The following is an 11,712-nucleotide window of genomic DNA, read 5'->3' as shown; positions in this document are numbered from 1 at the left end:
GATATTAATATATTGATCCCTAATAATTTCCAAGCAGAGAGAACTATTTCCAGCTTTCCAGTGTAAAATGTCTATGTTCTATGAAATCTAAACATTGCCTTTAAAGTACACCTATTATGGTTTTTCAAATATCACCTTTCATGTAATGTGTTATAGAGCTGTTTGTGAACGTGAAAATGTCTGCAAATTTTCAAAATGAAAGCGCACGACAAACGGGGTTATCGACTCCCAATAGAAGGAACCGATTCTGAACAGCTGAATCGAGTCATTAGTGATTCCAGACTTTACTTCCTGTACTAACGTAATGTAACGGAATGTAATGCTGCAGTTTAAATTATGAGGACATTAAAGTGTTTTTGACCTCGGATTCATGGAAATCTATTGTATGAGACCTTTAAAAACAAAATTAGACACGTATCAAAACCATAATAGGTGTGCTTTAATACATCTGTGCATTTTTCTCAAAAAGGTAAGTGAGGGCCTTATCATTTTAAGAGCTCGTTTAGATGTTTGTTTGCTTGCTATTCTTTTGAAAAATTTATTCTAAATCTATGATGTGTGTTTACAGCCTGAAGACAGAGTGACCATAACTGTAACATGGACACCTGTAGAAGAAGGTGGTGTAAGAGAACTCCTCAGCTTTACTGCCAATGGCATTGTCAAGCATCAAGCCATTTTGCTTGGAAAAGCAGAAGGTGCAAAAACCAAAAAGGTAAATCTTTTTTTCATTGTGGATTATAAAATGCCTTGTTTTCCTGCACAGTTTTACAAGAACCGGAATGCTGCACAGTTCGGTGTTTTTTCCTGTTTTACTCGCAGACCTGCCAATTTCTACACTTTTTGCTTTGCCCTGAACATCGGAGTGCTGCTTTAAGTTATCACTTCATTAGTTTTTTATTACCATCAAATGAGCCAATCGTCATGTGATTCAAGAATGATTGACAGTTGTGCAGGTGTTTTTACCTCTTTGATAGTAACGGACACCCTGTAGGCCCTGCCCATTTCACCATCTCTCATTAGTAATCTCATATCTAAACTTTCCAGGAGAACACTCTCTTTCAGTCATGGTAAATGGAGAAAGTTTCGGGTTCACTAATGTCAAATAAAATCTATCAACCAGCTGAACTAGGAAAAAAAACGAGATTAAATCAGCCTACAACAAAGTGTAAAATTTTATAAAAATGTGTTGAAATAATTAAAATGGCAATGTTAATGAGACCGTGATTAAAAATGTTTGTTCTCCTGCACCATTCAGCACAGATGTGAAACATTTAAACAGGGTATTACAGCAAATCAGGACTACATCGAAAAATATATTGAGTTTTTTACACCCCTGCCAGGACTATGGACTACACGTTGTTCCTTCTCAGGTTTGGCTGATGTAGGATGATTTTGACATGATTTACAGTCAGGTCCATAAGTATTTAGACAGTGAGACCTTTTTTTGTAATTTTGTCTTTGTATACCACCACAATGGAGTTGAAATGAAGCAACCAAGATGTGGTTAAAGACTTTAATTCAATGGGTTTAACAAAAATATTGCATTAAACATTTAGGAGTATCAACCTTTTTTTTTTTCTTCTTTTTCTTTCTTTTTTTTTTTTTTTTTAATACAGTCCCCCAATTTTCACTGGCTCAAGAGTAATTGGATAAACTAGCATAATCATAAATATTAGGATTAATTTTAATATTTGTCTGAAAATCCTTTGCAGCCAATGACTAACTGAAATCTGTGACCCATTGAGATCACAAAATGCTGAGTTTCCTCCCTTGACGTGTTTTGTCAGGCCTTTAATGTACTTGCCTTCAGTTGCTGCTTGTTTGTGAGTCTTTCTGCCTTCAGTTTTGTCTTCAGTAAGTGAAAAGCATGCTCAGTGGGGTTGATGTCATCAGACATTTAAGAACATTTAATTTCTTTGCATTAAGAAGCGCTTGGGTTGCTTTTGCGGTATTTCTGGGTCATTATCCATCTGTACTGTGAAGCAGCATCCTATCAGTTTTGCAGTATTTGACTGAATCTGAGCAGAAAGTATAGCTCTATACAATCCAGAATTCATCCTGCTTACTCCTATTAGCAGTCAAATCATCAATAAACACCAGTGACCCAGTTTCATTGGCAGCCATAAATATCCATGCCATAACACTTCCTCCCCAGGTTTGACAGATGATGTGGTCTGTTATGGACCTTGAGCCCTTCCTTTCCTTCTCCATACTCTTCTTTTCCCATCATTCTGGTGCAAATTAATCTTGCATCAGAACTGGCCAGGCTTATTTAATTTTTTAATTTTTATTTTTTAACTAAAAAGGTGTTTTTTGAGTGCAGACTTTGACATACATGCCCCTACCTCATTCAGAGTGTTCTTGACTTGGCTAGATGTTGTGAAGGGTTTTTTTCTTCAACAATGAAAGAATTCTGCATTCATCCACTTTTGTTGTCTTCCGTGATCTTCCAGGGCTTTTGGGGTTGTTGAGCTCACCAGTGCATTCCTTCTTTTTAAGCATGTACCAAATTATTGATTTGGCTGCTCCTAAAGCTTCTGATGTCTCAGTCTAATGGTGGCCTCCTTAACTTGCATCAACACACCTTTGGACCACATATTGAGAGTTCCCATGAACTGTTACAAAATGCAAATTCAACAGTTGGAATCAAAAACAACAAAACATCAAAACAAATGGCTGTAATTCCTAAATGGTTAACGCAATATTTTTGTTAAACCCCTTGAATTAAAGCTGGAAGTCTACACTTCAGACTCATATTGACTGCTTCATTTCAAATCCATTGAGATGGTGTACAGAGATAAAATAATGAAAATCGTGCTACTGTCCAAATTCTTATGGACCTGACAGATTATTCTCAATAACACTTGAGTTGAATTAGGCATATTGGAATGCAGAAATCTTTGCCAAAATAAATACCTTACCATAGTGAAGCATATATTTGGACTGTCCAGCTATTAGCAATACTAGACAATGTTTTTACTCGGAAAATAGATATGAATGAATGAATGCCTTTTATTGTCACTATACATATGTACAATGAAATTAAGAGCCACTCCTTTTTGTTCCGTGCAAACATATACATTCAATACATATTTAGAAGCCAAAATGTCTCAACAGGAAACTTACATTTATATCATTTGGCAGACGCCATTTTCCAGAGCAACTTACATTTCTCATTTATACATCTGAGCAATTGAGGGTTAAGGGCCTTGCCCAAGGACCCAACAGTGGTAGCTTGGCAATACTGGGGCTTGAACTTCTGGCCTTCTGATCAGTAACCCAGAGCCTTTAACCACTGAGCCACTACTGATGCTGTTGAAATGTAAGATTTTATTGTTGTAATACTGTGAGAATTGATGGAATATCCTACCTTGATCTTGCCATGAAAGTAGCCATTGATGCTGACATGGCATTGAAAAACAATAAATATATATTACCATAATGTTCAGATGAATTAAGATGCTGTGCTACAACCTGCATAATTACTGACTTTATCTTGTTTTTATAGAAAAGTCTATGGGATACAATCAAATCCAAGAGAGTCCCTTCCCAGGGTGGAAAAGTGGCCTCGATACCGATCAAGGCAGCCAACAAGACATTTCATGTGTCTCGACAGCCACAATATAAAAGAAATCGAGCCTCAAACCCACTAACACCAGTAAACCAGGAAAGGACATCCCAAAGGCCCATTTGCAGTAAGGAGAAAAACTCCCAGTCTATGTATCCTGAGATCCCCCAAGCTCTACCTAAGGCTATCTATGATGACTTCGAAAGTATGTCTTCTCAAAACAAGTCTCCAGTTGTTCTGTTAGTGCCAGCTGACAGATTTCTTGATGCTATGGATAAGGAAAATATCTCTTCTGTACCACTGCAGAATGTTGATTACAAAGGAAGCAGAGTGTTGAATAAGACACTGTCACCTATTGGTACCCCAGAGAGGTTTTCCAACCCCTTGATGTCCCGCTTTCAAAGTCCTCTTCCTGTCATTTGTAAACCAATTAAGGATGGAAATTCTGAGTCAACGACACAGATTTTGTCTGTTAAGGATGCGTTGGCTGTCATTAATTCTGATTTGTCTTGTTCAGTGAGTCCCCCAAATGCCTGCTCTAGCTTAAATTTAGCTGATTCTCTGGAGTGCGAGGATTTAAGCATGGATGGTAAACTTGAAACAGCCATAAACATTGTGGGAGACGTCCGCCCTCAGATTGACGTTGCTCAGCCGAGGCTAACTTTCTTTGTCAAATCCAACAAATTACTAGATAATGAGCAAGGGCCTGAGGACATCATGCACAGCCCTGCTGCTTGCTCTGCCTTGGATACCAAATTTTACAATGGGGTTGGTAATGAGATGAACCAAGGTCTTAAACCCAAGAAGATTCTTTTTAACTCTGCTACAGTTATTAAAAGCAAAGCAGGGACTTCTCCTGAGCACAGTCCAAACACTTGCAAAACAAGAACCTTCAGACGTAGACTTCTGCAGAAAGCACCTTTGGTTTCTGCCAGTCCAGAGTCAAACATGGGCTTACTGGAGGGGGTCTCTGTTTTGCCTGTAATAAACTCTGATGTATGTGTTAACTTTAAATTCAGTGTAACACCACCCCAGGAATCAGAACAAAAGCTATCGCCTCAACGACCAGCTTTTCCAGATCAGCCTCCAACCTCCACTCATGCTGCTGTGCAACCAATCCTAACCCTTAATGATGGAAATCATGCAAACAGTGCAATCTCATCTGATGCCCCAGACTTTGGGATATTGCCATTGTGTGTCTCAGAGAACATGTTTCCTGTGCATAGCCGTGCAGCAAATCAGAACAGAAAAAGAAAAAGTGATGAATATTTAAGGGACAACTCAGAGTGTTTGCCTAGATTTTTGGAAGTTAAACAAAACTCAGATGAGACCCAAGAACACAAAAAATCCTGTTATGAAAAACAATTCAGTTCACAGTATAAACAGACACAAAGAAAAATAACTGGTGAGTAAAATAAAAACTAGTATTTTACATTTGTTCTTGAGTGAAATAGTTTAAAATCAGGTTCGTATAATGTATAAACCTAATCAGGTTTGTAGAATGTATATGTATTTAAGATGAAATTGAGATGAAATACGCAGTCCTTTGTCTAATTCTTTACAGTAATCTCATAGAAATAATATTGTTCGTGGTACACTCAGTGTTTCATTTAGGTTTGAATTTTTTTTGTTGTTGTTGTGTGTGGTTTTATGTATTTATTTATGTATTTTTTTTTTTTTTTTTAAAACAAATTATGTAGCATCAAGCTCGAGGAAGTCCACAAAAGTGCCAGTACAAAAGCCCAATCCAAAATCAACACAACAGGGTAAATAAAGGCTCTGTTCATATTTCGTCATCTTTACTGATCTAAAGCTCATTGTAGTGATTTAAGTGTTCTATGAAGTTGTTATGCATAAGTAAATATTAATTGTGCAGGAGGACAGTCTTTGAAGTCATTCAGCTCCTCGAAGGTGAAAACGGCAAAGGTTATAGCCGTGGCACAAACCCGGCTGAACTTCATAATGCCAACACAAACAGGTATATTTGTCATTCTACTGTCATTATTTAAATTGATACGAGGCTGGCTAGAGGTTTATTTTTGTTAGTTTTTTTTTTTTTTTTTTTTTTTTTTAAATCAGCAAGCTTGTACACTGCAAACCAGACATTGCACATGCTTATAAAAATATTAGTTTTACCATCTGGCATGTTACTCATTGTATAGCATACTTCATGTATATGACACAGAATACCATAAAAAAAATTAACTAAACCTTCTTTGGCTGATCGGTGTTTGAGTTAATTTATATAATTAAATTTTTATTTATGTATTGTCATGTTGACAGCTATACCTAGGCATCCACTGCCATTTGCTGCCAAGAACATGTTTTACGATGAACGATGGATTGAGAAGCAGGAACGAGGATTCACATGGTGGATGAATTATGTGCTCACTCCTGATGACTTCAAAGTGGCCACTGAAGTCACCAAAGGTGTGGTCTCTGTCTGGAAGTCTGATCCTAGTGCACTTTATTTTACATTTTGGCTGACCCAGAAAACGTTTTTAAAGAACAGCTTCTGCAGAAACATTGCAAATCTAGTTTTTTTTAATAAAATATTTGATTGCCCCAATACAAGTCCATGTAATAGCCATGCTTTTTTTTTTGCACAATAACAACCACAACTGTATACCAGCTAGGGATGCATAGATCAATACTGGTATTGGGTATTAGTTTGATACAAGGCTCCCGATACCCACATCTGATTTCGCATAATACAATGAGACCTAAACTTAGATTTCAAGAAGTTCTTACATTTGACATTCATGACATTTGGCAGACTCCCTTATCCAGAGTGATTTACATTTATCTCATTTATACAACTGCACAGTTAAAGGCCTTTCTCAAAGGACCAACAGTGGTGGCTTGGCGGGGCTGGGGTTTGACCTCGTGACCTTCGGAGCAGTAGCCCAACGTCTTAAAGTCTGTTTTTATTTTAAGAAGTGATTTAACTGATTTGAGACATTTCTGATAGAGCAGAACAGAAATAATAAGATTGAATGGGAATTCTGAATTACGGTAAATAATGGTAAATACACTTTTTAAATAAAAAATATAATTGTTCTATTGGGCTTATCTGAGAGATTTTCAATGTATTTAATTTTCTTTGTAGTGAATGCCTTATCACTAACTATGGGAAGTGAGAAGGTGAATGTACCCAACGCGCCAACCAAAGAGGAGATGTCGTTCAGAACCTATACAGCCCGGCGGCACTTGAACCGTGTTAGACGTGCAGCCTGCCAGCTTTTCACGTCTGACCAAATGGCGAAAGCTATAAAGCGCCTGGAGGTGGAGGTGGAGGCAAAGAGGCTGCTTATCCGTAAGGATCGACATCTCTGGAAGGATATAGGTAAATGTATTGGAAGCTGAACCTTTGCTGTTTCCGTCTGGGAACAACATAATAATGCTTTAAAAAACAAAAACAAACAAACATTAAGATGGTTGTCAGAATGTGCAGACTGAACAGCTTTTTGAAGGTGATTTATATAATTTTTGGTTGCTTAATAAAGGTGGCCCTGTATGCTACCACAGATGCTGATAATGGCAGCTTACTGGAACTCAGTCATTCGAAATGCATTGAGCTTTAAAATATATAATTTACTAATTAAAATGTATTTTCTTGTTTCTTATTAGGTGAAAGACAGAAAGTTCTAAACTGGCTTCTGTCTTACAATCCGCTCTGGCTACGAATCGGCCTGGAGGTATTTAATTTCAGAAATACTGATGCGTTGGAAATTATACAAATGGTCTCTTATAGAATTCTCACGCCTTTCAATACGCATTCTTATTCTAGACAATCTTTGGAGAACTGATTTCCTTGGAGAGCAACAGCGACATCATGGGCCTGGCCATGTTCATACTTGGGCGGCTACTCTGGAATCCCGACATTGCTGCAGAGTTCAGACACCCCAAAGTTCCCCACCTGTACAGAGACGGTAACACCCAGTAAAACATTTAGTATGTTTTTTAATATAGCATTTAATATTTCTATCAACTGCATCAAAATAATGTCTCATACATTTCTTTATATTCTTATTTAACAGGGCATGAGGAGATGCTGTCCCGCTTTACTTTGAAGAAACTACTTTTACTTGTCTGCTTTCTGGACAAGGCCAAAGAATCTAGGCTAATTGAGCACGACCCCTGTTTGTTTTGCATGGATGCTGAATTTAAGGTTCTTTTCATTTTTAATTCTGTCTGTTTTTTTTTCCAGTTCAGTTCTTAAATGGCCCGCATTTGTGCTCTCTCCCATCTCTCAACACACCTGAACCAGTTTCATTATGTTTCAGCAAAACCATATATATATATATATATATATATAAATTCTTTATAGTTCCAAGATTTTTACAAATTTAACATTTTTTGCACTGAACAAAATTAAGACTAGATGTATGTAACTAAGACTGTACAAATAAAATTGCTAATTAGATTACTAATTTATGCATAGAAATAGAACAAAAGTTGCAAAGTTAAGTTTGTCAGAATTAAATTTTTATTTTTAATAATCTGTACAGTCTTCCTGATGGCCAACAAAAAAGCACAAGGGTGTATGTGGTATTCCATTAATGAACTTCCAGTGGTTTAGCTGTAGCACCATTTATTATTATAATTTTTTTTTTTAACTTGTTTTTGTTCTGTTCTGTTCACTGTGCTGTTAAGTATAGAAGCTCTGAATTGCAAAGTGTGAAATTTTTGTTCAATTGGCTGGACGAATCTGTGGCTAAATGTGCTCCTGAGCCTCCTCAGCTCAGCGTAGAGAGAATGAGAAGGATTGTCCGTGATGGCTTTTAGCTTCCTTCTCATCCTCTTCTCAGTCCCTTCCTCCATCCTATTCAGTTCCATCCCTACCACAGAGCTGGCCTCTCTCACCAACTTGTTCAGTTTGTCGTCACCACAAGTCCCGATGCTACCTCCCCATCACACCACAGCAAAGATTATTACACTGGCCACCACAGACTGGTAAAACATACATAGCAACCTACTGCACACATTAAAGGACCTGAGCCTTCTCAGAAAGAACATCCTGCTCTGTCCTTTCTTATAGATGGCCTCAGTGTTGTCTGACCAGTCCAGTTTGTTATTGAGTTGCACCCCTAGGAACACTATCTCCACTCCCCCCTTATGGCGACAGGGGTTTGACCTGTTAGACCGCTTGCTGTTTTGGAAGTCCACCACCAGCTCCTTGGTTTTCCTGATATTGAGCTGGAGGTGGTTGTTGTCGCACCATCTTATAAAGCTTTCGATAAGGTCTCTGTACCCCTCCCATTTATTATCTGTGATACAGCCAACAATGGAGGAGTCGACCGAAAACTTTTGTAGGTGGCATGTTCCCAAATTGAAGCAGAAGCAGCCTTGCAGCCTGATATACTGTGGCCTGTCAGTGAAGTAGTCTGTAATCCAGGCCATAAGGTCCTGGTCCACTTGCATCACAGAAAGCTTCTCAGCCAGGTGAAGTGGTTGAAGTGTGTTAAAAGCACTAGAGGAATCAAAGATCCTCACAGTGCTTTGTGGCCTCTCCAGGTGTGTGTATGCACTTTGATGCAGATTGATGATGCCAGTATTATAGTGTATTATTTTTATTATAGCGTATACAATCACTTGGTAAGTCAAAATAATAACCTTGCAGTTGAAAATTTTTTACACTTTGCTGTTCAGGGCTTCTATTGAGAAGCACACCGCCTTGAGTAGTGTTGATTGTAAAAGCAGTTTGTTTAGGTTAAATACAAAAATGATAGAATTTATGTGGTGCAGTGTGCATGTTTTTAAAACGTAACTCGTATGTACATCTTATATAATGCTGGACTATAATGATTTGCTTTTGTGTTTTCCTCTTAGACAAGTAAAGATCTACTGCTAGCATTTTCACGAGACTTCCTCAGCGGGGAGGGAATCCTTCCACGTCACCTGGGCCTTTTAGGTCTTGCTGTGTCCCACATCCAAACCCCACTGGATGAGTTCAAATTTGCTGTGCAGAATCTTGCCACTGATCTAAGATGTGGCATTCGCTTGGTGTATGTTTAAGCAGAGCTGCATTTTCCTTTGTTTTTTACTTAAAAAAAAATATTTTTTTTTTTACTTTTACATGTTTCCATAGCATAGGACATACTACACGCTGCAGTTGTTAATTCAAACGTGTAATATTTGCTGAAAAGCAGTTCAGTTTCCGTTAAGTTTTTAAAAAAAAATTTTTTTAATTTTTTTTTTTTATAAAGTATTTAATAATAACATTTGTTTGAATGTGTCTCAGACGCATCATGGAGGTCTTCACCCAAGACTGGTCCCTGTCGAGTAAGCTGCGGATGCCTGCGATTAGTCGTCTTCAGAAGGTGCACAATGTTGGTGTCGCTCTGCAGGTGCTCAGAGAGAAAGGGGTTGACTTGAGAGATGATCAAGGTAAACTGAGGGCTGAAATTTGTATCAGCCAGTCTGAAGGAATAAAACATTTCTAGTAATGATTACAGCCTCTTAATTGCATGTTTTAATCTTCCTAGGAGTTTTGATTGACCCCAGAGACATAGTAGATGGGCACAGAGAGAAGACACTTAACCTCCTATGGAAAATAATCTTTTCCTTTCAGGTATTGTGTTTGTAGTGTAATTCTGTATGTTGTCAGATTGTAAATTCATATACACTAACCTCAGTGAGATCACCTTTTTAAACAATTTTATTAACACATTTATTTTCTTTAGAGGTGATTTATTTAGATATTGAATAGTTCAGTGGTTTTCAAAGTGGGGGCCACCAGGGGGTGCCCAGGGGGCCTCAACAATTTGGTGTGAAAAATAAATTCTCACTCTCAGACAACCACACACACACACACAACCAATTCCTAATGTAATTTAAAGATGTAAGATGTAACTATTAATAACAAAAGGGGGATATATTCAAAAGTCTGTATTTTTAATGTGTTTTAAAGACATCTTGCAAAAGGTGGGCCTCGGTCAAATGTTAATGCCATTTGGGGGGCCTTGCCCTGGAAAAGTTTGGGAACCCCTGGAATAGTCCATACATGATTTCGAGGTTTTTTTTTGTGATTATTGTGGCCAAAAATGCTAGATTTTTTTTCTGTGGATTTTTTCAAAAAAGTTGTTTTGTTCTATTTTTGCGGACAACTACTTAAATTGGTGAAATGGCAATTGCATTAAATTATTTTGCATGGTCTTTCACTATGATGTTTGTTGGTAAATGAGACCTTTTAGCTGTACTCATATTTGACACACGTGAATTGAAGAGGGCTTTGACTGAACACACATTGCCATGACTTCACATGGGACGTTGTGATGCCGTCACATGATGCGTCTTGGCCCAAATCTGCGGTAATTTTGCAAAATTGAAAGCTCCTCCATCTATTGTGGTGTTTGCTTGGGTTTTTTTTTTTTTTTTTTGCATTAATTTTGTGATCGCAAAATCCTTGAGGGACTGACTGAATCTATATAGTGAATCAGAGTTTTATCCAACAATATAACCTGGTCGTTTTTGCTTGTACTAAACTCTGAAACCAACACTACTACTAAATAGTGAACTACTCTATTTATTTATTATTCATTCATTCATTCATTCATTTTTAGGTTGAAATTATGCTTGATGTGGAGCAACTCAAAGAAGAAATCAGCTTCCTCAAGAAAACCTGGAGAACAAAACAGAAATTGCATTCTTTAAGGGATGATAAATATGTTCTAAAGAGCATAAAAGAGAGGACAACATTTGAACATCCCAGTGAGAAACTGAATTTGTTGTTGGATTGGGTCAATGCAGTTTGTGGCTTCTACAGATTGAAGGTAGGCTGTCATGGTTTTATATACAAGGATTCATAGTTCATGAAAATGCCTGATTTTTGTTTTCCTGCTACGTAAGCTCCCAGAAGTGACACTTGAGCTTTGATAATGGAAATAATGTCCGCACCGAAGTTTTATTTCAATAGCATCACATTTCTCTTTCTAGGCTGAAAACTTCACAGTGTCATTCTCTGACGGTAGAATCCTTTGCTATCTTATACATCACTACCATCCAAACAACCTGCGAGCTGAGGACATTCAACAGGAAACAACACAAACTATCGAGTGTGGCCGTCATTCCAAACTGGAACTGAACAGCTCCTCGAGTGACTCTGACTATTCCTTTGACTCCCTGGAACAGAAAGGTATCTT

At 37.7% G+C, this 11,712-nt stretch overlaps 1 protein-coding gene across 2 annotated transcripts in view; it reads left to right on the top strand.

Moving 5' to 3' along the window:
- The window catches only part of aspm (assembly factor for spindle microtubules), a 36,486-nt gene that overhangs the window by 2,378 nt on the left and 22,396 nt on the right, over positions 1–11,712 (top strand). For both annotated transcript variants that reach the window (XM_017478652.3, XM_017478651.3), the window contains exons 2-15: positions 569–712; positions 3,509–4,973; positions 5,269–5,334; positions 5,445–5,546; positions 5,852–5,998; positions 6,678–6,914; positions 7,199–7,266; positions 7,359–7,500; positions 7,609–7,739; positions 9,401–9,576; positions 9,813–9,958; positions 10,057–10,142; positions 11,134–11,343; positions 11,507–11,705. In XM_017478652.3, the coding sequence (XP_017334141.1) occupies positions 569–712; positions 3,509–4,973; positions 5,269–5,334; positions 5,445–5,546; positions 5,852–5,998; positions 6,678–6,914; positions 7,199–7,266; positions 7,359–7,500; positions 7,609–7,739; positions 9,401–9,576; positions 9,813–9,958; positions 10,057–10,142; positions 11,134–11,343; positions 11,507–11,705 (3,319 nt within the window). The remainder of the gene's footprint in view (positions 1–568; positions 713–3,508; positions 4,974–5,268; positions 5,335–5,444; positions 5,547–5,851; positions 5,999–6,677; positions 6,915–7,198; positions 7,267–7,358; positions 7,501–7,608; positions 7,740–9,400; positions 9,577–9,812; positions 9,959–10,056; positions 10,143–11,133; positions 11,344–11,506; positions 11,706–11,712) is intronic.

Source organism: Ictalurus punctatus, chromosome 10 (assembly GCF_001660625.3).
Source record: "Ictalurus punctatus breed USDA103 chromosome 10, Coco_2.0, whole genome shotgun sequence".
Lineage (NCBI taxonomy): Eukaryota > Metazoa > Chordata > Actinopteri > Siluriformes > Ictaluridae > Ictalurus > Ictalurus punctatus.
This window is presented reverse-complemented; position numbering and strand designations above follow the sequence as displayed.